General features: G+C 43.0%; 1 protein-coding gene across 8 annotated transcripts in view; it reads left to right on the top strand.

The window, feature by feature from the left end:
• The window catches only part of ARHGEF28 (Rho guanine nucleotide exchange factor 28), a 330,930-nt gene that overhangs the window by 143,661 nt on the left and 163,977 nt on the right, over positions 1–23,292 (top strand). For all 8 annotated transcript variants that reach the window (XM_082624114.1, XM_082624113.1, XM_082624111.1 and 5 more), the window contains exons 5-7: positions 5,744–5,927; positions 9,256–9,436; positions 12,648–12,720. In XM_082624114.1, the coding sequence (XP_082480240.1) occupies positions 5,744–5,927; positions 9,256–9,436; positions 12,648–12,720 (438 nt within the window). The remainder of the gene's footprint in view (positions 1–5,743; positions 5,928–9,255; positions 9,437–12,647; positions 12,721–23,292) is intronic.

Genomic DNA, 23,292 nt, shown 5'->3' with positions numbered 1-23,292 from the left:
TAGGATTTATTTTTTTAATTCATTAAAAAATGAATTAAAAATATATTTTGTTCATAAGCTTACAGGGTTGAATACATTTAAGTGGCTCTACTCAGGAGTTATGAAACATTAGTAAACCCTACAAAGTAGAAGGACTTCTGAATTAACTTGTTTAAAAATAACATTTGCTTCTAGATTATTATCCCCATCACAGTTTTAGTATTTTGCTAAATGTTTAAGGCCATATCTTGGCTTGGCAGCAAGTGATGTAGATTAAAAATAACTTGTAAAAGTCACAAACTTTTTTTGGTCTTATTCATTGGTGAAATTTGTTAGCTAATAAAATCTTAAGAGATGATTGGGAATACAGTGGTATAAAATGGAGGCATAGATATGGATTTTGTTAACCAGATGTTTAAAGTAGCAGATCTCAACCCTGGCTTTTACTTAGAATCACTTTGGAATCTTTAGAAAAGATTGATGCTTGGGGGGGACTTCCCTGGTGGTCCAGTGGTTAAGAATCTGCTTTCCAATGCAGGGGATGCGGGTTCAATCCCTGGTCAGGAAACAAAGATCCCACATGCCACAGGGCTACTGAGCCCATGCGCCACAACCAGAGGGCCCACGTGCTCTGGAGCCTGCGTGCCACAACTAGAGAGAAGCCCACACACCACAATGAAAGATCCTGTGTGCTGCAACTAAGACCTAAAGCAGCCAAAAATAAATAAATAAATAAGTAAATAAACACATATTAAAAAAAAAAGACTGATGCTTGGGCCCTTCCTAGAATTTTAATTGTTCTGAGGAGGGTCTTGAACACAAGTATGTGGGGGTGAATGGGAAGAGAGAGGGAGAGACATACAGACATCATTGGACCCCAGAAGTACCAACACCCCTCATTCTTTCCCAGCCACATTCAACTCTTTCCCCTTGGAGTTACTATGCTGACTTTTAGAGTAACCGTCACCTGATTTTTCCTTATAGTTTGAGAACCCATGTATTCATATATAATATGGTTTGTTTTCACTTTTTAAAAACTTCATATTAATTAAAACATATTCTGTGTATTCTTTTGTGACTTTTCCCCCTCAACATTATATTTCTTGGTTTCTTCTATATTAGTCTGTAATTCGTTTTTATTGTTAGAATACTTGTGTATGATCATACTGCAACTTATTCTATTGTTGATTAAGTGATTAATCAAGTGATTAAGATCACTTCTATTTTTGACCATTTTACATTTTTATGCATGCTTCCAGGTGCATACAAAGCATTGTCCTCACTAGGGCTTGTATGTAGGAGTGGAATTGCTCAGCCATAAGACATGAGTTTCTTCAAATTTATTAGATTATACCCCAATGTTTTACAAAGTGGGTGTGTCAAGTTACATTTCCTCTAGCAGTGTATGTAAGTTCCTAAGGCCCTGATCATTTATTTTTCAATCTTCCAGCCTAAATTTCCTGCTACCTTAAAGGCACAGTCAGACCTTGTGTAGGTGTGATAATGGTCCCAAGTTTGGACTGAACAGTACATAAAATCAGCTCCTTCAGTAGCAAACTGGCCACCCCTGCTCTTGTGCCTCAGGTGCTCCGGAAGGGCTCTCGGTCTGGGCTGTATGTCACGGATCTTTGATCCCCAAAGAGTCAAGGCAAGGATGAGTATTCCTAGGACCTTGGGTCTTTGACGTGACAGCCTCATTTTCCAGGCAGAGAAACTGAGGTGTGGCAGAGTGAGAGGCGTGGGCTTTGAGCCTCCCTCCCTGTCACGGGGCCAGATGAGCCCCACTTCATGCCGTGATGGGTATGTTGATTGAACATTACAGCCTGCTGTTCCTTTTTGTGTCTGGGTGATCTTGCTCCCAGGATGGTACAGGTCATACCTTTTAATGGTTTCCATTAGAGCAATTATTAGTAATTCTGCTTTAGTTACATTAGTTCAAATAACTTCTGGTACCAAATAAACAGGAAGAGACAAATTTATTTGGTAAAAAAACCCATTCATTTTAATTAAACACCCCCATGTCTACCAAATTGTAGAACCCCTTTCCACAGCTTGTTTTCCTGACTCCTGTTAAGAATCTGAAACTCTATAACAAGCAGAATTATTTATATATGTCATGATGTTTCCTATTTCAAGCTGTTTGCCTGATTCTGGGCTCTGAACTTCTATACTGAGTGATAAAACTCTTTCTTAACACATTTTGGGCAGCCTTTTATTTCTTCAAACATCAGAAGATCTTCTCTTCCCTGGATTTGGAGGGACGGAGAGGGGCAGCAGTGAGCACTCAGTCCCACATGTCTGCTGTCCTCTCCCACTGAACAGGATATGAGGATGGAGCCAGAAAGGAGAGAACAGGGAGCTGGGCTAGCACACAGGCCTGGGAAGCTCTGCTGGTACAGGAATCAGGTTGGGTACAGTGAACTACAGCCCAGGTTGGAGGGTATTTAGGGTCTTGCTCCAGGCACTAAATGGGAGTACCATTTAAATGGTTGACACCATACTGCCTTTATCAGTGGTATGATTTTAAAAGGGAACCCGAAAGGTTTAGGAACCGGGTCGCACAGCAGGAGGTAAGCGGTGGGCCAGCGAGCGAAGCTTCATCTGCCGCTCCCCACCGCTCCCCATCACTCGCATTACCCCTGGACCATCCTCCCCCTACCCCGTCCGTGGAAAAATTGTCTTCCACGAAACCGGTCCCTGGTGACAAAAAGGTTGGAGACTGCTGGTTTAGATATTCTCTTTTGGTCGTATTTTTCTTGGAAAAAAATTGTATCTCGTATAACCATGGGCGTTTCTCCCTAGGTTCAGACTGAGATCTGTGACTTAGAAATTCCATCCTCATGTGGCTGGTTACCACCTTATGCCTCATGCTGACTGGTACATTGGGCAGTGTACTCGTGTGTGTGTGTGTGTGTGTGTGTGTGTGTGTTTGTGTGTTGTTCCCTGATCCTAACAAGTCTCTTCACGATTATTATTTAAGGAGGAAAAAGAGTGTAAATGTTACCAAACATGCCTTGCTGGGAATCTGTTAAGAGTAAAATCCTTACTTTCTAATTAAGTGAGTTTAAAGATCAAAGACTTAAAGGATAAAATAATTAAAGATAAGTTCTTTAATAGCCTTTAGAAGATAGCAAGTATATTAAACAGATGTCTGGCGGGGTGCACTGCTTTGTCTGTTTTCAGATGTTTTGGCATTTCAGATGTCATTTTACTGAGGGGGGTCTGTGCTGTGTCACACAGATGGATGATGGAGCAAATATACAGTGAAGTCTGTGGCATTTACATCTTTGAAATTTTATGCTCATCGATCTAGACATAGAAATAGTATAAACCAACTAAACATGTAAGCTAAGCAGCTTTCTTTTGCGTCCATGTGCTGCGGAGTGCTTCCTTCTGATCGTTTCAGACTAGAGTTTTGTTGGATGCTGCCTCCACACACGTCATCATCACAACCTGCTGGTAAGACAAAGCGGAGTTTATTGCCGGCCTTATAAGGGAGAACTCTGCCTCCATTGAGCCTTAGCAGGATCTTTTTTTTTTTTTTTTTTTTTTTTTTGCAGTACGCAGGCCTCTCACATTGCGGAGCACAGGCTCCGGACATGCAAGCTCAGCGGCCATGGCTTACAGGCCCAGCCGCTCCGCAGCATGTGGGATCTTCCCGGACCGGGGTGTGAACGCGTGTCCCCTGCACTGGCAGGTGGACTCTCAACCACTGTGCCACCAGGGAAGCCCCTTAGCAGAATCTTGAAGGAGGAAGGCAAGGTTGGGATTTGTTCAGAACTCGAAGTTTGGTTTAATGAGGGTCTTTGGATGCAGGGGAGGAGTGATGGCAAAGGGGTGTCAGGGAAGGGATTTTGATTAGGTTTAGATAAGGATCGTGATATAGTAGCTAAAGATTGGTTTTGCGGCTTAAACTGTCAGTGCTTCCTGCCAAAGAGTTGATGGGCCTTGAAGGAAGTTCCTCTGACGAATAGTCAGTCTTTGCCTAGGCAAGAGTCTCCTGGACAGGTGAAGTTATGCTAATGAAGACGACAGAATAGCAAAATCATATTAGTGTAGACGGTAAGCTGGGTGGAGAAGTAGGTAGTTTTTGTCTTCAGTGTCCAAGCTGTGTGGGAGTATGTACTTTGTGTTCACAGATTTTTCTCAGGAGGTATCAGAGGTAGAACTAAGAATGATAGATGCTCCAAGTAGCAGCTGTAGCCATGTATTAGAAGCTAACTGTCATGGGTGGTCATCAGGGAGAGAGCCATTGGTCATTTATTCATTCAACAAGCAAATATTTATAGAGCACATACACATGCCAGGCACTGTGCTAGGATAAAAGACAGATAAGGTCCTACCCTGTTGGGCCTTCCACTCCAGTGTGATGCAGCATCCTCTGGATCTCTTTCAGATTACAAACAATCAATAACATTACTTAACTGGAGGGTATGTATAACTCAGATTCTTACTGAGTATTTATTCTGACAGATCTTTTTTTTTTTTTTTTTGCCGTACGCGGGCCTCTCACCGTTGTGGCCTCTCCCATTGTGGAGCACAGGCTCCGGACGCGCAGGCTCAGTGGCCATGGCGCACGGGCCCAGCCGCTCTGCGGCATGTGGGATCTTCCCGGACCGGGCCACGAACCCTCGTCCCCTGCATCGGCAGGCGGACTCTCGACCACTGCGCCACCAGGGAAGCCCCTCTGACAGATCTTGAGTGTTAGGATTTTCATGTTCAGTTGTTAAGACTAGGTTTGTTTTAAGGTGTGTCTTGATGTCGATGGAGTTCATGGGCCTAGCTTTTTAAAAGTAAGCAAACGTATTCTTTTACATGTTTCCAATGTAATGTTTATCATGGGCCAGCTGTGTTCCAGGCACTGAGTCTTTGTAGGAGAAATACAGGAGTACAAACTCTATACAAATTAGACAATTTAAACAGACACAAATAATTGAGATTTTAGTAGTCAGTTGCCATTCAACTCAATAAATACTGAGTGACTTCAGTTTGCCATATACCATGCTAGGTGTTAGGAATAAAAAACTTCCAGGATGCCCTCAGCCTGTAAGAAGATACTCAGGAAACAACCATAAGACACAGCGGCAAACACGAACAGCAAAAACCCAGACACAAACCAAGCAGGAGCCCCCTTATCAAGGGGGATGTGAAGAGGCACAGGCCGAATCTTTGAAGCAGAGCGCTGGTGTGTGTGGCTTTGGCAACACTGAAATAATCCCAAAGCTCTAATAAACGGGTAGAAGTACCTCCACAACGTTTGAGAGAGACCATGGACTCAGAGTCCATTTCTGCCCCAGCTGCTGACTGGAGAGGAGCACCTCTGAGGACAAAAAGTGGAAATGGAGGCTCCTTGACATTCTTGGCCTCTAGTAGCCTGTCCTGCTAGGGTAACAGCATCTCCTTAGAGGACACCTTGGAAATTGACGATGTCTGTTTCCAAAGGATGGCGTGCTCCTAGCACTTGTTTTCCATGGATGACCTCACTGCACACGAGTGAAAGGTGATGCGAACGTGCACCATAGTGCACAGAACAGCATTGTACCAGTGGTGAGCGAAGCTGGCTCCAGCACCTCCCTGACCTTGCACAAATCACTTGACCTCTCCACATCTGTAAAATGAGGTTTCTGGATTAGATGCTTTTGATGGTTCCTTCCAGCTCTGACATGTTTACTATTACTATTCTTACTTTGACAATCCCTTTGATAAAATATATAAGACAAACTTTTTAAATGAAGGAACTAATATTACATGTTTTTCTTTTCAGTTTCTCTACATAGAGAGTCTCTTCTGCACCTGGCTGTGAGATGGGGCCTTGCTAAGCTTTCCCAGTTCCTCCTGTGTCTCCCTGGAGGAGTCCAGGCCTTGGCTTTACCCAACGAGGAGGGTGCCACGCCATTAGACTTAGCTTTACATGGTGGATGCTCCAAGCTGTTTGAAGACATCACAAAGTGAGTTTGGATACCTGATAGATTCTCTCTCAATCTGTTTCTCTGAAGTCTTCCAAGCATTATGGAAAAATTAAAATAACCAAACCACGAGCTAACATTGGTTTATATTTTACCATTAGTTCCCATGTATAAAGTACAGATATACATATCATACATAAACAGATATACAGATATATTCGGTATCCACATTTCATGGGGGAGAGGGAGTCAGGAAAAATGTCTTAAAAGGCTCTATGGTTGGGGGGCTGGCTGTAAGAAGAAGATAAGTTGGGAAACACTAGCCTAACCCCTACTTATCTTTCAGGTTTTTGCTTAAATGTCACTTCATCAGAGAGGCCTTCTATGTTATGGTCTTTTACAATTATGATTAACTTACAGTATTAATTGTGATTAAAATTATGATTAATTTATAATATAAATCATAATTTATAATTTTATATATATAGTCATCATTTATTTCATATATATCTCCATCCTAAATCATTTGAGGACTGAAACTATTTGTTTTACCCACTGTGTTCAGCATATACATTCATTGAAAGAATATAAGTTTTTGTTGAATCAATGAATAACAAACAAACCCCAAGATACTATGTAGCCAATGGGCTGGTTATTAGGATCTAGAGATAATGGAAATGAAATAATTTGTCAACTGTGAAGTTCTCTATGTTGAGGATGATACCAACACTTTTAATGTTTGTTACTTAGAGTGGTTCAGATTGGTCATTATATCCTATACAGTGATTTCCTTGACTTAACATGTGGTAAAAAATAAGTGGGAAACTACAATGAAAATGACAAATTACTACATAAATATTAAATATTATCAATGTTATTACATGGTGTGTCTTAATGGACTGGTATGTTTCATTTGTCCCATGGAACTCAATGTAATTAATTTACGGTCGTATGCTACCTAAGTGCATGTTGAAGTCACAGCTTTCTGTTTATTTTTGTTCTTACTTGGTCAAGTGACCGCCAACTAAGGAAAGAGCCCATCCCAATGGAATTGCTTTTATCTTTGCTCTACCATGACCCCACTTTCTTTAGCTAAAAAGGGCAAGACAGGACCACTTCCTCTGACTTCGTCATTGTGGATAGTTCAGGGTTACATTGAGGACCTGGAGCCTCACTTCATCTTTGGTAGCTTTGTATCTTTCTATTGTGTCCAAGACCAGAAGATGACATGTGTTTTTAAAGTTTATACATCCTCTATGTCAAAAAAAACAAACAACCTAATCAAAAAATGGGCAGAAGATCTAAATAGACATTTCTCCAAAGAAGACACACAGATGTTCAAAAAGCTCAACATCACTAATTATCAGAGAAATGCAAGTCAAAACTACGATGAGGTATCATCTCTTACTGGTCAGAATGGCCAAAAAGTCCACAAACAATAAATGCTGGAGAGAGTGTGGAGAAAAGGGAACTATCCTACACTGTTGGTGGGAATGTAAATTGGTGCAGCCACTATGGAGAACAGTATGGAGGTTCCTTAAAAAACTAAAAATAGAGTTACTGCATAATCCAGCAATCCCACTCCTGGCATATATCCAGAGAAAAACATAATCCGAAAAGATACACACACCTGAATGTTCATAGCATCACTATTTACAATAGCCAAGACATAGAAGCAACCTAAATGTCCATCAGCAGAGGAATGGATAAAGAAGATGTCTTACATATATACAATGGAATATTACTCAGCCATAAAAAAGAATGAAATAATACCATTTGCAGCCACATGGATGGACCTAGAGATCATCATACTAAGTGAAGTAAGTCAAACAGAGAAAGACAAATATCATGTGATATCACTCATATGTAGAATCTAATTTAAGAAATGATACAAATGAACTTATTTACAAAGCAGAAACAGACTTACAGATATAGAAAAGAAACTTATGGTTACCAAAGGGGAAACATTGGAGGGAGGGATAAATCACACATGAACATACACACACTACTATATATAAGATAGATTACCAACAAGGACCTACTGTGTAGCACAGGGAACTCTATTCAGTATTCTTTGATAACCTTTAAGAGAAAAAAATCTAAAAACGAATGAGTATATGTATATGTATAACTGAATCACTTTGCTGTACACCTGAATCTAACACAACATTGTAAATCAACTATACTCCAATAAAATGAAAATTAAAAATGTTTACACATCTAATAAATCCATTCATGGATGGGATTAGAAGTAGACTGTAACTAAATTTTGATTATGTGATGGAGCCTCCATTTTCTAAATTAATTACAAAAATCTTATTGCTCAGGCTGAATCATTCACTTCAGTGGCTTGTAGTTGGCATGGGGAGTTGTTTTCTAGAAGATTCTGAAGTCCTTGCAAGTAATTGTGTCAAGGGTTTGGGGAGATACCGCAAATCTTAGAGTACAGGTGCTCTTAATGGATCTCTTTTTGTCACTCCGTGTGATAGAGATAGCATTTTTGTGGTTGGAGCTATACTATAATTTTGCAAATATACAAATGCTGATTAACAAAATGAGGTAATGGAAGAAGAGAAAAGAGACATAGAGCTAGTTCTGTGAACTGAAGAATCTGGGAGCATCTGGGGGCTGTGACAACATGCTGAGGCAAGCTGTTATCTGGGAGCACTAGCATCTCCCTCCTGAGGCCTCTTTACCATAACTACTACATGACCTATGGGCCATCCAGAATATTATGACATTAACCATGAAGCCTACATAGAGCTAATAAACGTGCAGTTGTTCTTAACCACAACAGAATGGAAAATAAGCCAATATTCAGGAATTTAGTTTGGGAATATTGTTCCTTTGTTTATGAATGAATTCAAGAATGCAACACGATCAACTTTATGCAGGTTTTGATTTGCATGAGGAAATGATTTACAGCAGTAGACCAGTGTGTTGTGAATATCTCGCTTGTTTGTAACATCCAAACCTCACCATGCTCTCTGGAGATTATATCTGTTTTCCACTGTAATCGCCTAATAAACTGTCTGCTGCCAGCTAATTTGTGGTACGACATGTGGTGCCATTAAGGCCAGAGGCATCTTTTCAGATTAAAGTGAGAATGAGGTAAAATACTATGTTTAAAAGTCAGTACTGTTGCATTAATTATGTAAATCTTTATAGTATATAATATATGTGAACAGCTTTTCAATTGACGTCTTCTCCAGGTGGAAAAACAAAGATGACTTTATTAGGATCTATTTACATGATCTTATGTACCTATCTTCAGTAGGTAGATTTTATGGCTTGTTTTGCCAGTTGGGTTTGTAATATCAGGGACAGTGAAGAATATTGGGATCGTGGGTTTTGATTTGTGGTGTTTCAGCTTCCAGGGCAGACGTTCCCCAGGTTTCTCCCGAGTGCAGCTCAGCGAAGATGCCTCCCTGCGGTATATTCACTCATCAGAAACACTGACCCTGACGCTTAATCACACAGCCGAGCATTTGTTGGAGGCGGATATTAAACTCTTTAGGAAATACTTTTGGGATAGAGCCTTCCTCCTCAAGGTTTGTGCCCTTTATTGTGGTATAAGACATAATAACTCACTCTCTTTGAGAGTGCAGACAGCAAACTCATTGTTTTGGGAACAGTATTTTGGTGGGGTGTAGCACTTTCTTTTTTTCTAATGGGACTTTGAGGGACATGGAATTAGAAACTGTTACCCCAGTAGAAGGAAGATTATTATATGATATTTTGGCGGTAGGTAGAAAATAGTAATTTGTGTAATATTGTTTCCTTTACTTTTCATGAACCAGTATCACTGATGTTTAATATTCTAATATTAGGTACTTTCTATTAACTTATTGACTGTACTATAATTCTTATCTAAAGCAGTTGCCTTTAGGGTTATTTTAAATGAATAATATCTTCTTCTGGGATTTCTTAAGGCTTAGATATAGTTAAGCCTTTGTTTCAGTGTACAGATTCTTCTTGAATGGGGACTGGTCACTGGAGACCAGTTCTTTTTCAAAGAGGTTTTTCCCCCTCCCACCGTGGCCCAAACATCAGCTTTGACTGTTATCAGAGCATGCCCATCTCAGGGTTTAAAATGTTTCATCTTCATTATTTTTATTTTTTCGTTGAACCTGGAAGACTGTAAAGCATATTCATATATTTTAATTATTATTAAGTAGAATGTTCTTTTGAGTAAAAGGGTTTCAGTCAATTTAGTTGATAGTGCTCAGGGGTATAATGGATTCACTCACCAGATCGTGTGACGCCCGCCGGCAGACCCTCTGCCCCCCCGCAGTCTTCTCAAGCACATCCATTAATAAGCACCAGTTTCATGACTAGATAGGCTTTACAAAGTAAGCAGTCAGTTTACTGTTATCAGAAAACTGATATTGGTATTTATCAGTTTTGGCTTTTGTAAAGTGTTTGCCTTATATAACTAAATTGAAGGTTTAACCAGAAACATTATATATCCAAGATTATTGCTTACTCCATATAGGGTTTTATTAAATAATTAAAATAAACATGCTCTTCAGAGTGTGAACTACCTCTCCTGGGTTTAGGGAGTTTAGTGGATAATTTTCTGGCATACAGTATTTCCTCATTTTGCTTAAGGGTATTTTCTGCTTAAAGAAACAGAAGTTCTCAGCCCTCCCTGTGGCTTCTCACCCAGGCCCCCAGGGGTGGCTGTTTCAGTGGGGCAGCAGCCTTACTCAGGGTCAGTGCCTCCCCCTGCAGTTGCAGAGGGGCAGAGCTCAGCAACACGTGTGTCCTTAGAGGGGACACTCAGACCACAGCAAGGCCACAAAGCTCCTGCAAAGGCTAGAGCGTGCTCCATGTGAAGCAAAAATTCTGAACATGTGTTGCATTATAAAAACTTCCAGCTTCTTAGGTCAGATTCGTGATTTCTTGTAACTTGAGATAATTATGACTGATGACATTGGGGGAGATGTAGGATGAGTAAATCTAGATGCTTTAATATTTGATTGTAGTGGACTTTACAATAACAAAGACCAAATGAAGATTACTTTCCAGTTTATCAGAGATTTTAATTTTATGGAAAACACTTGATAAAAGAAGAATCCATTGCAGTGGGATGGCCTTGTGTTCCAGGTATCAGCACCCCTTTTTCGTTCTTCCTGTCCTAAGCTTTTGGCTGGGTAGTGTGTAGGGAGACTGGGAAGGGAATAGGGCTGAGGTTCTTTAAGACACTGTGATACTGTAGCTTACAATAAGAAATATATCTGGTCTCCGTCCATGGTTCTTGGCTCACAGCCCCCTAGACCCTTAGGATTTCCTAAGTATGGAGCGGATAAAGGTGTTTTTTGGTTATGTTAATGAGGCAATTTTTGGAAAGCACCTAAGGATGGGGGCTAGTTACCTGTGGAGCCAATCGCCTGGTAACTTTCAGTCCCACCTCCGTGACCTCCAGGGAGGGGAAAGGGCCTGGAGATGGAGTTTAATCACCAATGGACAGAGGTTTAATCTATCATGCCTACGTAATAACGCAAGCCTCCATAAAAACCCCAAAGGACTGGATTCGGAGAACTTTCTAGGTTGGTGAACTTGTGGAGGTACTGGGTGACGAGCCTGCTAGGAGAGGCATGGAAGCCCTTTCCCCATACCTTGCCCCATGCATCTCTTCCATCTGGCTATTCCCGAGTTATATCCGCTTATAATAAACCTGTAAGCTAGTAAGTGGTTGTCTTTGGCCTTGAGCCTGCGTGGTTAGCCCCCTTTTAACCCCAGGTACTCATGCTACCGTCTCCTTAGTACCTCTCCAGACATATACCTGCTTCGGTCCATCTGTTAATTCCATGGCGGGCCCTAAAAGAGAGAGTACTGTGTCCTGGGAGTAAGGCTGGGAGCGGTTAATAGCCACAGAGGGTGAGTGACCGGGTACTGCTTGTTCCCTGCCTCTTTGTGATTTGGTCAGTTATGTATATTTTCATGTTCTCTTTGCTCTGGTCTCAGGATGTCCTGAAATAGTCAGGAGCAAGGCACTTGATATGCTGAGCTTAATAACATGCCCGGCGGGGTGGGATTCAGGGCTCTGGGTCAGTTGTAGGGTTGCTTGCCTCAGTTTGCCCATGTATTTGTTTTGGAACATGTGCTGATGCAGCCTTGGGCAGTTTTTGACACATCAACACGTAATTCTGTCTCTTCGCATTTTCACTGGCTGTGGGGAATCTATTTGAAAAGAAAATACAGAGGGCTCTAAAGGCATCTTCTCTCTACAGATCACAGCTCAGTCTTGGCCAGGGACAGCCTGCACCAGCATGTGCCAATGTGTATCCTGAGGCTGATGCTCATCTGGGTCCTCCCTGTAATAGTGGTCCTACCCCCATCTCCAGGCCCCCAATCCCTGTGTCTTAGAGTGTGGATGGAGGCTGGTCTAGGTGGGCAGATGCATCAAACAGAAGTCCTTACAGGTTTCAAGATTTTCTGTTCTCTGTCCCCCTTTTGGTTCATGCGTCATGTTCCTGAGAACCTTCTGGTGGTGTGATCTGGGGAAGCAGTGAGGACTAGTGGCAGGGACAGTTTGGTCCCTTGTCTCTGGTTCCTCCCACTGTCTCTCATGTCTTCCGGGGTGCTGCTTACATGTTCTCCCAGCAGCTTTACCACCCTATCTGCCCCTGCCTCTCCAGGCCATGCCTCTGGCCTGTTCCGGCGCTGAGATGCTTGATTGTGATTTTCATCTCTTGTTGCTTATCTGAAGCCTCAAATGGCTTTCAGTGATTTTTTTTTTTTTCTTTCCTCTCTTAGGCTCTTGAAGAGCAAGGAGCCAGGTCAGAGGAAAAATCAGATATGCCCTCCAGCACTGCAGAAACCGAAGAAGGTACGCATGCTCCTTTCCGACCCCGGGAACCCAGAAAGCGCTCAGAACTAACGAGTCACCTGGGGGTTGAAGTGTGTGGTGGAGGAGAGCAGGGTGCTGGGGTGCCACTGGGCCCCGGGGTCCTCCAGCAGCGCCGCACCAAGGTACTGTGTGTTTCCACTTTTCATTCAGGTAGCATTTACTGGGTTCCTCCCACATTCCTGATCTTTGGGGACCTCTCTTGACACGCAGAGCGTGTTCCCTTCATTTCCAAGTTCAGTCTGTTCGTTCCGTTCAGCCCCCCGTCACTCACCTGTTCTCCAGCTTGCTCCACCTGTGTGGAGCTCCTGCTCTGTGCTGGCCCAGGGGGTCTTAGAGGATGGAGGCTGTGAGGGTGTCTTTGTTGCCATGGATTCTGGGGAGCACCCCTGGCGTGTAGAGGTGACGGGAGGGGGCACGCTGGGGGTTCTTCAGGGCACAGGCGGCCCTACCCGACCCAGGTTGTCCTGCACAGCCCTGATGGAGCTTCAGAGACTGAATGTACAAATCTGCTCGAGGTGGGCGTCCACAGCAAGAGGTGTGTGTTTAAAATACATTGTCACTGCTCTGTTCCACATTGTAACGTGGAGTCATGTTGATGGCACACCTGGACGGAACACCCAGCTGGTAGGCAGGAATATCGTCCTGCGTCGTTTTCTCTAACTTGGCAGTTTGTCTGGGCATGTGATCTCTACTTCTATTCAGGTTCTTTCCCCTTTAATGTACGCAAGTAGGTCTGATCTGTTAGCGAGTCCTAGTAATAAACACGGGTTTTGATCCGCTGGAGTATCTTACCTCTGTTCTTGAATACTCCTGTACTATTTATATGGAACGGATTGTCGTTTTGTTTTTTTGTTTTCCAAAACCCAGTAGTTTTAGGAATCTGACCATACATCACTATGTCTTCCAGGGTAGTCAGGGCAAAGGTTTTAATACATATTATCTTATTATCAATTACGTTCCTTTTGCTTCATATTTTAGAGTGTTTTTTATTTTTTGAAACTAAATGCGAGGTTAGGTTTATTTATGTCTGGGGGTAGGGTTATAGTATCTACTTAATTTCAGATCAGTGGAGCAGACATTACAAAATATCTGTTAATGTAAAGCGACAATAGTCTGATAGGGCTGAGACGCAGCATGCTAGATGCTGGGGTTAGGGAGAAAAAATAGGACAAGACTCCTGTTCCCAAGCCACCAGTGTCGACAGCTGGAAGACCGGTGGTTCTAAGTGTGTGTGCCCCACGCACCTGCACTCAGTCCCGGGTTAAGCCAACCGGTTGAGCTTCCCACCCAAGCTGCACCGCTTGGGCCCCTGTGCAGTTGCCCTCTCTGCTCTCCCCCGTGGGTGGTGCGCTGGCTGCGTGGAGGGCGCTGCAGCTTGCCGGACCTGCCCAAGGAGGTGGTGGTGAGTTTCACACTTTCTCCTGCAGACCCGTGGGAGAAAACTCTGGGCTCAGGTCACAGAGCGCTGTCATCTCCTGAGCATTGGGCTTGGCTTTTACTACTCTGACAGTAACTGATCAGGTTTCTTGCTGCTAGTTGGCTGGTAAACCTGGGGCTAAGTTTCTGACCTGCCGGTTGCAAATTTGTAGGGTGCTGCTGACCGCGTTTTGATATTACCCTTATTTCTTAAGGTTTCACTCTTGCTTTTCCTTTTTTTTTTTTAAATCAACTCCTGATTTTTACTCTATCATTGTACACATTTTTCTTCCCTTGTAATCCACCTCCAAACTGACTTAGAACAAAGTGAGGTCTAAACAAGTGCTGAAATTCTAACTTCTTGCCCTCAAGGGACTGACAGCTTGGGACTAGTGCAGAAAAACAAGCCGTCCCAGCACAGTGTAAGTGCTATAGGAGTCACAGGCAAGTAATACTGTGAGAACTCTGTGGCGTGTGATGGGGGGGTGGTCAGGGAAAGCTTCTTGGTGGAGGTGACCCTGGAGCTGTGATCTAAGGGAGGGAAGGGAATTCTCGACAATGGGATTATATGCAGTACAGAGCCCTGAACCAGATGATGCGTCGGGGGAGATGCAAGTTGTTTTGTGGTCCTGGAGTATAGGAGTGTGTACATGATGCCAGGAACATAGGCCTGAAAGAGAGGCAGATCAGCAGGGCTTGTACAAGGCAAGGAACTGGAACTCCACCTTGACAGCTCTGGGAACTGTTTTAAGCAAATGAGATCAGGTTGTTATTTAGAAAGGTCACTCTGTGAGAGTGTGAAGAATGGGTTAGAGGGGCCAGGGGCTGCTGAGAGTAATGCAGAAGACAGTCTGCACCATAGCAGTATAATGAGATTGGAGACAGAGGGACCGATGGATACTGTCCTGAAGGTGTAGGATGTCAGGTGGGTGTCAGTGGCAAGGGAGAAGGGTGATTCTTCCATTCCTGGTGTGTCCCTGTGCGGGACAGGCCTTACAGGAAGCAGAATCATGACAAAATACCTACTCAGACAGGTTGAGTTTGATGGGCCCAGGGGGGCAGGCAAGTTAATATACCCGGCTGCCAGCTGGACTGAAGTCACTCAACCAATAAGCAAAAGAATTTGGACAGAAACTCAAGTTCTCTAACGCCAAATAATTAATGTGTATATTTTACAGACCTTGTAGACCATGGTTTTATCTGTATACGTTTGGAGTACATGTTAGAAACTGTGTGCACATTCCAGCAGAGGGCAGTATTCACCTAAAGTGAAAACATTCAATTAGCTTTTGTTCATTCGCAAGCCTGCAGGTGACTCAACTGGAAGAACAAAACATTTTGAGTGTGAGAGCCTGGTTGTTTGTTTGTTTTTTTTCCCTTTAACCCCCAAAGCAAACTTTCCCTTTGAGATCTCACAGAAGATTCTTAATAGATAATGTTCTCCCTCCTGGGGCAGTGGGTAGAAAGGGAACTTTTAAGTGTGAATCTGTAGCTGCCATTGATTAAAAGATTATAATACCTTTAGCTTGGAAATTTACTTTGTTAGTGTGATAAATGGTTTTATTATTATCTCTGAACCAATTATGTTTCCATAATTTCATGATTGTAATTGTCCTCCCAGAATGATGGGATGTTATTCCAAATGAATTATATGGCCAAAAGGTCACCTCATTTTCATTGTGTTCAGATGAATAAGCTAATTATGAGTATGTATCGATCCACCAACTGACTCCGTTTTGTCCCTTGCCGCCTTTGTCGTTATTTGATCTCCTCCCCTAGGAGTTCCCAGAGAGCATTGTACCGAACACCAACCTTGGAAGATGCTCTGAAAAATAAGTATTCTGTGTCCAAATAAGCAGAAAATGCTATATATGAAACCCCCCTGTTGGAAACTGAGAATACATTTAACGTTTTGTAGGTTCTAGTTAAGTCTTGCAGTCAAGAAACCTGTGTTTCTTGTTTAACCTCACAGTTCTCTAACTTGATCAGGGGAGAATCCCTTCTTCTTAGCTCTCAGCATCTCATGAAAGTGGTCTGTGGAAGGTGCTTTGGAAATGTTGCTCTTCCTCATCTCCCCTGATCTTGCCCTTTCTTAGGCTTATGTCCTCCTTTTTTACGATCATGTGGGTTCTTTCCATCTATTAGTACATAGTGCTCACACTGGGAGGGAGCTAGGGAGGCTTTTTTTTTTTTTTTTTTTTGCGGTACGCGGGCCTCTCACTGTTGTGGCCTCTCCCGTTGCGGAGCACAGGCTCCGGACGCGCAGGCTCAGCGGCCATGGCTCACGGGCCCAGCTGCTCCGCGGCATGTGGGATCCCCTGGACCGGGGCACCCCACTGTACTTTTTGATGTTTTTCAGGTAGCTGCTGCCTGCCTAGAGTCTATGGGGCCATAAGACAAGCAACCATTGTAATACTGTTGACCACTCACTGTATGAATCCATCTTCTTTCATTACTTTGGAGTTTTTAAAAAACCCTGTGTAATTTGCTGTCTCGACTTTTATGTGACTAGTCCTTTACCGTGTTCACTTCTTCCCATTAATTTTCTTCCACGTTCTCATTTAACGAGGACATAAGGAGTAGGGGTTGGAACGCAAGTGCCAGTCACAAAGGGAGAGGGCAAAAGCATCTCCTTCAGGGCCGAAGCAGCAGCTCCCAGTGGGCTCAGAGGGGCTTCCTCCTCACCATCCTGTGCGAGAGGCCGTGGGTCCAAACGCAAGGCCCAGTCTAGGCAGGCAGACGTGAGCCCTACAGGCCCATTGACTTACCCATTCAGTAAGTCTTTTCCGAGCACCCACTCTCTGCCAGGCACTGTTCTCAGCACTGGTGATGAAGGAAGCAGTAACCAAAAAGGCAAAGAGAAAAAGCCCTCATCTCATGGAGTTTACTTTCACTGAATTTCACTCATGCCTTTGTGGAGTGACGAACACTGCTCAAGGCGCTGGGCACGCAGCTGGGAGCCGAGCCAAGTTTGCACACTCAGGGAGCACACATCCCAGTGGCCATGGAGAGAGGGACATTTCAGGGAGTCAGGAATCAATTCTCCCCATTTTGTGCACAAGGAGGTGGTAGCAGAGAGAGGTCACATAACTGGCGTGAGGTGACACAGCTTGCTCAGGCAGTCAGACCTCAGGTGGGTAAATTGTTACCCACCACACTGTAGATACCCACCACCCTTCTCTAACAGGCTGTTTTCCTGTTTAGTCTTTGGACTGCTGCTCTAGAGTTCTCTTCAGCTTTTGTGTGACGGAAAAGTGCAAAATTGGAATCATTGCCTTGAAATGAGCTCTCTTCCATGTGACCGACCTGTCTCATAAAGTCCTTACGATGGGAGATTTTGACCCACATGCAGGGACAGGTCTTGATGACACATCAGCAGCAAGCCGACTCTGCTAAAAACCTCAGCTCTGCCATGAACAGGCTTCTGAACAGGATGCAAGTTACTCAGCTGTGTTTCCTTTTGTGGAAAATGGTGGAGTGGGAGTGTCATGTAATACTTCCTTCAAAATAAGGTTTAAATGAGAAAATACAGGTGGGGCACCTTGATCAGTATCTGACTGTGGATGCTTAGCCAACAGTATCTTGTGATGAGTGCAAGTTATAGCACGTGGCTAGAGCGGACTTAGTGGTTATCCTGTGTGTGCTGAGATATCAGGACATAGCTCTTCCCCTCATGGTGACCAGGTGAGCAGATTTTCTGCTTGAACATTCCTTAGACGGGGGTGCAGCTCTTCTCTCTGTGCTCTGAGTGAAATGGGAAGAGGGTGTTGTGTGGTGGATTCTTTTTTTTTTTTAATTTTTATTGGTGTCTAGTTGATTTACAGTGTTGTGTTAGTTTCAGGTGTACAGCAAAGTGAATCAGTTATATATCTGTATCTATATATCTCCACTCTTTTTTAGATTCTTTTCCCATATAGGCCATTACAGAGTATTGAGGAGAGTTCCCTGTGCTGTTCAGTAGGTTCTTATTAGTTATCTGTTTTATATATAGTCATATGTATATGTCCATCCCAATCTCCCAGTTTATCCCTCTCCCCTTTCCCTCTGGTAGCCGTAAGTTTGTTTTCTACATCTGTAATTCTATCTCTCTTTTGTAGATAAGTTCATTTGTACCCTTTTTATAGATTCCACATATGAGCGATATCATATGATGGATTCTCCTTATTTGAATATCTCCTGTGAGATATTATTGGGAAAACCAAGAAGTCTTTTAGCCATGCAAAATTTCCTTTCCAAGATTTTTCATTTTGAATACTGTGGCCCAATGTCTTTTTAGAACTGTTGAATATGGTTCCAATGTCTTATCAAGATGCAGGTCCTTTAACCAGGGTGCCTGGGACCTGAGGTGTTGGGGATTTAGGAGAGCAATTAGGGAGGCTGTTCTGCAGGGGTGATTACTCAGCTGGATACACAGCTCTTATCTTAGCCTCATTGTGGAATATCCATCCAAGGACTTGGTCAGTGTTGCCCGCCTAGAAGCTAGGTACCTGGGCATTTGCAAGACACTTATACTCCATACCCGGAGAATGTACCTCCTAGCCCCAGGAAGTCACCTGTGCTTCTTTCATTTGACAGAGGGGCTCAGTCTTCTCTCTGTTTCTTTTAGAGACTGACTTTGCCAGTCCATGTTCTCCTCCTGCCTACAGAAGAGAATGAGTTTCATCTTTAAAAGGCCAAAATAAGATCTCAAGCTGATATGATGCTCATTTTGTGTACTGTTATAATAATATTAGTATTCTCTCACATATAAAGAATTCTCCACCTTACCTCCCCCAGTTCATCACAGAATTAAAGAATCCTAGTTTGAGCTGGAAAGAATCTCAGATTCCTCAGAATTCACCTAGATACAACGGGTTCTGCTCCCATCTGCTATGGATACTTTGTTCTAGCTGGGTCTGATTAGCAGGTTAGGAGGAAGGACAAGCATTTACTAAGCATATCAACTGAGGAGTCTAATACAGTTGAAATAAGCTTATAAGTTGAAGGTATATTTAAGGAGTTTTTCCCCCTGAATTGAAATAGACTCTACGTGTGAAATCTTAGGGACATAAAAGTATTCCCAAGAGAAAATTGTATCTTGTTTATATTGTTGAAAGATGACTTTGCCTCATTTTATTCAAGCAGTTGAATAAATTAGAAAAATTATGTCCTGACCTCGGTTTGAAGTATAATGATTTAGAGCTTCTGCTTAGTTGATAGTTGCCACCAAATTTTGGGGCTGAGGGTGATATCTTTTATTTTACTCCATGACTTAAGTTTTGACTGCTTGAGATTTTATGGGGATGGGGGGTGGGGAGGGTGGAAGAGAGTGCACACTCTAGATGTAGAAAACCCATGTTATAAAAGCATATTAAACATAGAGTTACCATGTGACCTAGTGATGACACGCCTAGATATATACTCAAGAGAAATGAAAACATAGATCTCCTTAAACTTCCACACAAATGCTCAAAGCAGCATTATTCATAACTGCCCCAAATGGAAACAATCCAAAAAGTCCATCAGCTGAGGAATGGATGTACAAAATGTGATCTATCCATACAATGGAGTAGTATTTGGCAATAAAAAGGAATGAGATACGGACACATTATAACACAAATGGACCTTGACAACATGCCTTGTGAAAGATGCCAGTTACAAAAGACCACATATTGTATAATTCCATTTATGTGAAGTATCCAAAATGGGATCCATTAAGACAGCAAGTAGATTAGTGGTTACTTAGGGCTGGGGTGGGAGCGGTGGTGGTCGGGGAGAAATGGGTAGCGAGTACTAATGGGTATGGGGTTTCTTGTTAGGGTGATGAAAATGTTCTAAAACTGGTTGTGGTGATGATTGCACAGCTCTGAGTATATTAAAAATCATTGTATTGTACACTTTAAATAGATGAATAGTATGGTATTGAATTATACCTCAAAGCTGTTATATATATGTATACATACGTACATATATATACATGTATATACATGCATATATGTATATATGTATCTACATACATATATATACAAATACAAATATACAAATACATATGTGTATATGTGTGAAGGGAATATACGAAACCATTAATGGTGGATTTATGGATTTTTTTTCCTCAGTCCCTTTCAAGTTTTCTTAATTACTTTTGTGACTCCAAAAAGTGTCACAATAATTTGGATTAAAAAAAAACCACTACGTATTTCAAAAAAGATGTCTTAGTTTTCTTCTGAAAGAATTCAGAGTAGAAATGTAAAAATTATATTGTAAAAGAGCACGTTTTGTGTTGCTTGAGGTCTTCTCTCGCCTTGACCTCCTCTCCATGACTGCTGGTCCTGGGGGCCTGGATCACTGGGGACCTGGTTGAGCTTGTTAAATTATATGGAACGTTGGGACTCATGGACTAACAGGGCTCATGTTGATGTTTCTACTGATAAGTGCTTCTTTGTTTCTCCCAGTCCATATTTATACTGGGAATGCCAACAGCTATCAGTTGGCATTAGTAAAGGTGGGATTAGTATTCCCACCTTTAGAAAAAAAGAAAAGGGAGTAATCGAGATACTGAAACAAAAGATCAGAGTGTTATAATAGCCTGTGAATTGAGAGTGGTAGATGGTTTTTCAAATTTTTTCCCTTTGCCATTTTAATTCTCTAGCAGTTATGAATCAGACATGCACACTAGGGTAAGATATTAAGGTGACTCGTGCAGTGAAGTTCTTAGTGAAACTCCAATGCGTAACTAGAGAGGAAAGGGTGACTTTTGGGCTTGCAGAGCTGGAGGGGTGGGAGGAAGCCAGGGGAAAAGTATTCATCTGTCTCATCCAGCTGGCAGTTCAGAAGCTGTGATGAAATAGCACCGGTATTGGAGTATTTGAATTAGTAATTTAATAAAGTAAACAACTTTCCCTTTCTTGTCCCTAATGATCTATTACATCTCATCAGTTATTTTGGGCCATTAGATCTACATCGAGGAGAGAAACATTTGTTCAGCATCTGTAATATGCTAGGCACCCTGCTTGGCCCTGGAGATACAGGTGTTGGGCTTAAATTGATTTGGACCCAGCCTTCCCAGAGCTAATAGTCCATTGGGAGAAGAGGATTCATTCAAAGACTGCGAACTACCCCATGAGTCCCTTTGGGCATTTGTGGGGCAGACAGAGCAAGCTGAGAGCATGACCCGCGTTTTCCTTTGTGCTTTTGATGCTGCCCTGCATGTCTAACCCAGCTGGGGACTTGATCCTGGAGAGCTGAACCTGAGGGTCGGGGTGAAGCAGCAGTAGTTGTCTGGCTGACTCTGATCGAGATCCTTTTCGCCTCCTTCCTGGGGGAGGAGTCAGATGACACAGCACGTTGTAGCTGAAGGAGAATACTGAGCACCCTGTATTTTCCATGTAAGCTTTCTCTTTGCTTAAGTCTAGCCTCCATGGTCCCATTTCTCAAAAGGAGACGGTATGACTTGTGCACAGAGTTGAGCTCTATTAGGCTAATCTGTTTCCTAACAAGACACTGGTATTGATCTTACGCTGTTTGCTAGTGCAGTGTCCCTGGTGACCATGAATATTAGAGATTATTTCTTGATCCATCATAGTATGGCAATAAAAACCATGTTTATGATGTTTGGCAAATCTGATTTAGGAGGTGGAGATCCTTACTTCTGGGTAGGCCTTGAAGGGGAGGTTAATAGACCTTTAAAACAGCATAGCTTGGGGTTACTGATATCATTCTCTGCTGACGGTTGCTATAGCAATGAGTGGTTTGATTGCACTGCGCAGTTGCTGGTGCAGTGGGTGAGTGTAAAAGGATCCTCGTCATTTAGCAGAAACTCTCCTGGAGCAATTTAATTAAACTCTGGTGGAAGGAGTGCCAAATTCTTTAAAAGCTCTAAGATATAGTTCTGTATCATCCTAGATTAATTAAAGATACATGACTATCCTGTCACAATTTTTTTTTTTTTTTTTTTTGGCTGCATTGGGTCTTCGTTGCTGCGCGTGGGCTTTCTCCAGTTGCGGTGAGCGGGGGCTACTCTTCGTTGCGGTGCACAGGCTTCTCACTGCGGTGGCTTCTCTTGTTGTGGAGCACGGGCTCTAGGCGCACGGGCTTCAGTAGTTGTGGCTCGTGGACTCTAGAGCGCAGGCTCAGTAGTTGTGGCGCACGGGCTTAGTTGCTCCGCGGCATGTGGGATCTTCCCGGACCAGGGCTCGAACCCGTGTCCCCTGCATTGGCAGGCGGATTCTTAACCACTGTGCCATCAGGGAAGTCCCACAAATATTTTTAATGATTTTGAGATAGTTTTATAACCTTGAAAGTTGTTTTTAAAATGATTATGTGTTTTATGAAGATGTCTATTTTAACATAGTTTGTAGTATTTGTTTGAATATTGAACAAAATTGCATTAGACTGTAAGGAAAATGTAGGCTGGCAGTGTATGAAGACTAGCCTTTTGAGAGGGGTAGGGAGCTGGAATCTGAATATACCACTGGGGTGGACTCTGAACATATTACTGGGTGAACACATCCTTTGTTGTTATAGGTGGATTACCTGACCATAGAGCCTTCTTCATCAGCAGTCTTGAATAAAATGTGTGTTATTCTTCTGCATCAGTGCTGTAGGTACAGAATTCTTTAGAAATGCAGATTTTTTTTTTTTTTTTTTTTTTTTTTGCCGTACGCGGGCCTCTCACTGCCGTGGCCTCTCCCGTTGCGGAGCACAGGCTCCGGACGCGCAGGCTCAGCGGCCATGGCTCACGGGCCCAGCCGCTCCGCGGCATGTGGGATCTTCCCGGGCCGGGGCACGAACCCGCGTCCCCTGCATCGGCAGGCGGACTCTCAACCACTGCGCCAGCAGGGAAGCCCCGAATTGTTATCATTTAAAAGCCTATGGTCTGAAATGTCTCTAAAGGAATATCCAGTGATGGGCAATAAAAATGTGTGTGGGGGCTTCCCTGGTGGCGCAGTGGTTGAGAGTCCGCCTGCCGATGCAGGGGACGCGGGTTCGTGCCCCGGCCCGGGAAGATCCCACGTGCTGCGGAGCGGCTGGGCCCGTGAGCCATGGCCGCTGAGCCTGCGCGTCCGGAGCCTGTGCTCCGCAACGGGAGAAGGCCACGGCAGTGAGAGGCCCGCGTACGGCAAAAAAAAAAAAAAATATATATATATATATATATAT

The sequence above is a fragment of the Mesoplodon mirus genome (genome assembly GCF_964341445.2).
Source record: "Mesoplodon mirus genome assembly, chromosome: 5".
NCBI classification, from domain to species: domain Eukaryota; kingdom Metazoa; phylum Chordata; class Mammalia; order Artiodactyla; family Ziphiidae; genus Mesoplodon; species Mesoplodon mirus.
Note: the sequence above shows the minus strand (reverse complement) of the source record. Positions and strands in the feature narration are given on the sequence as shown.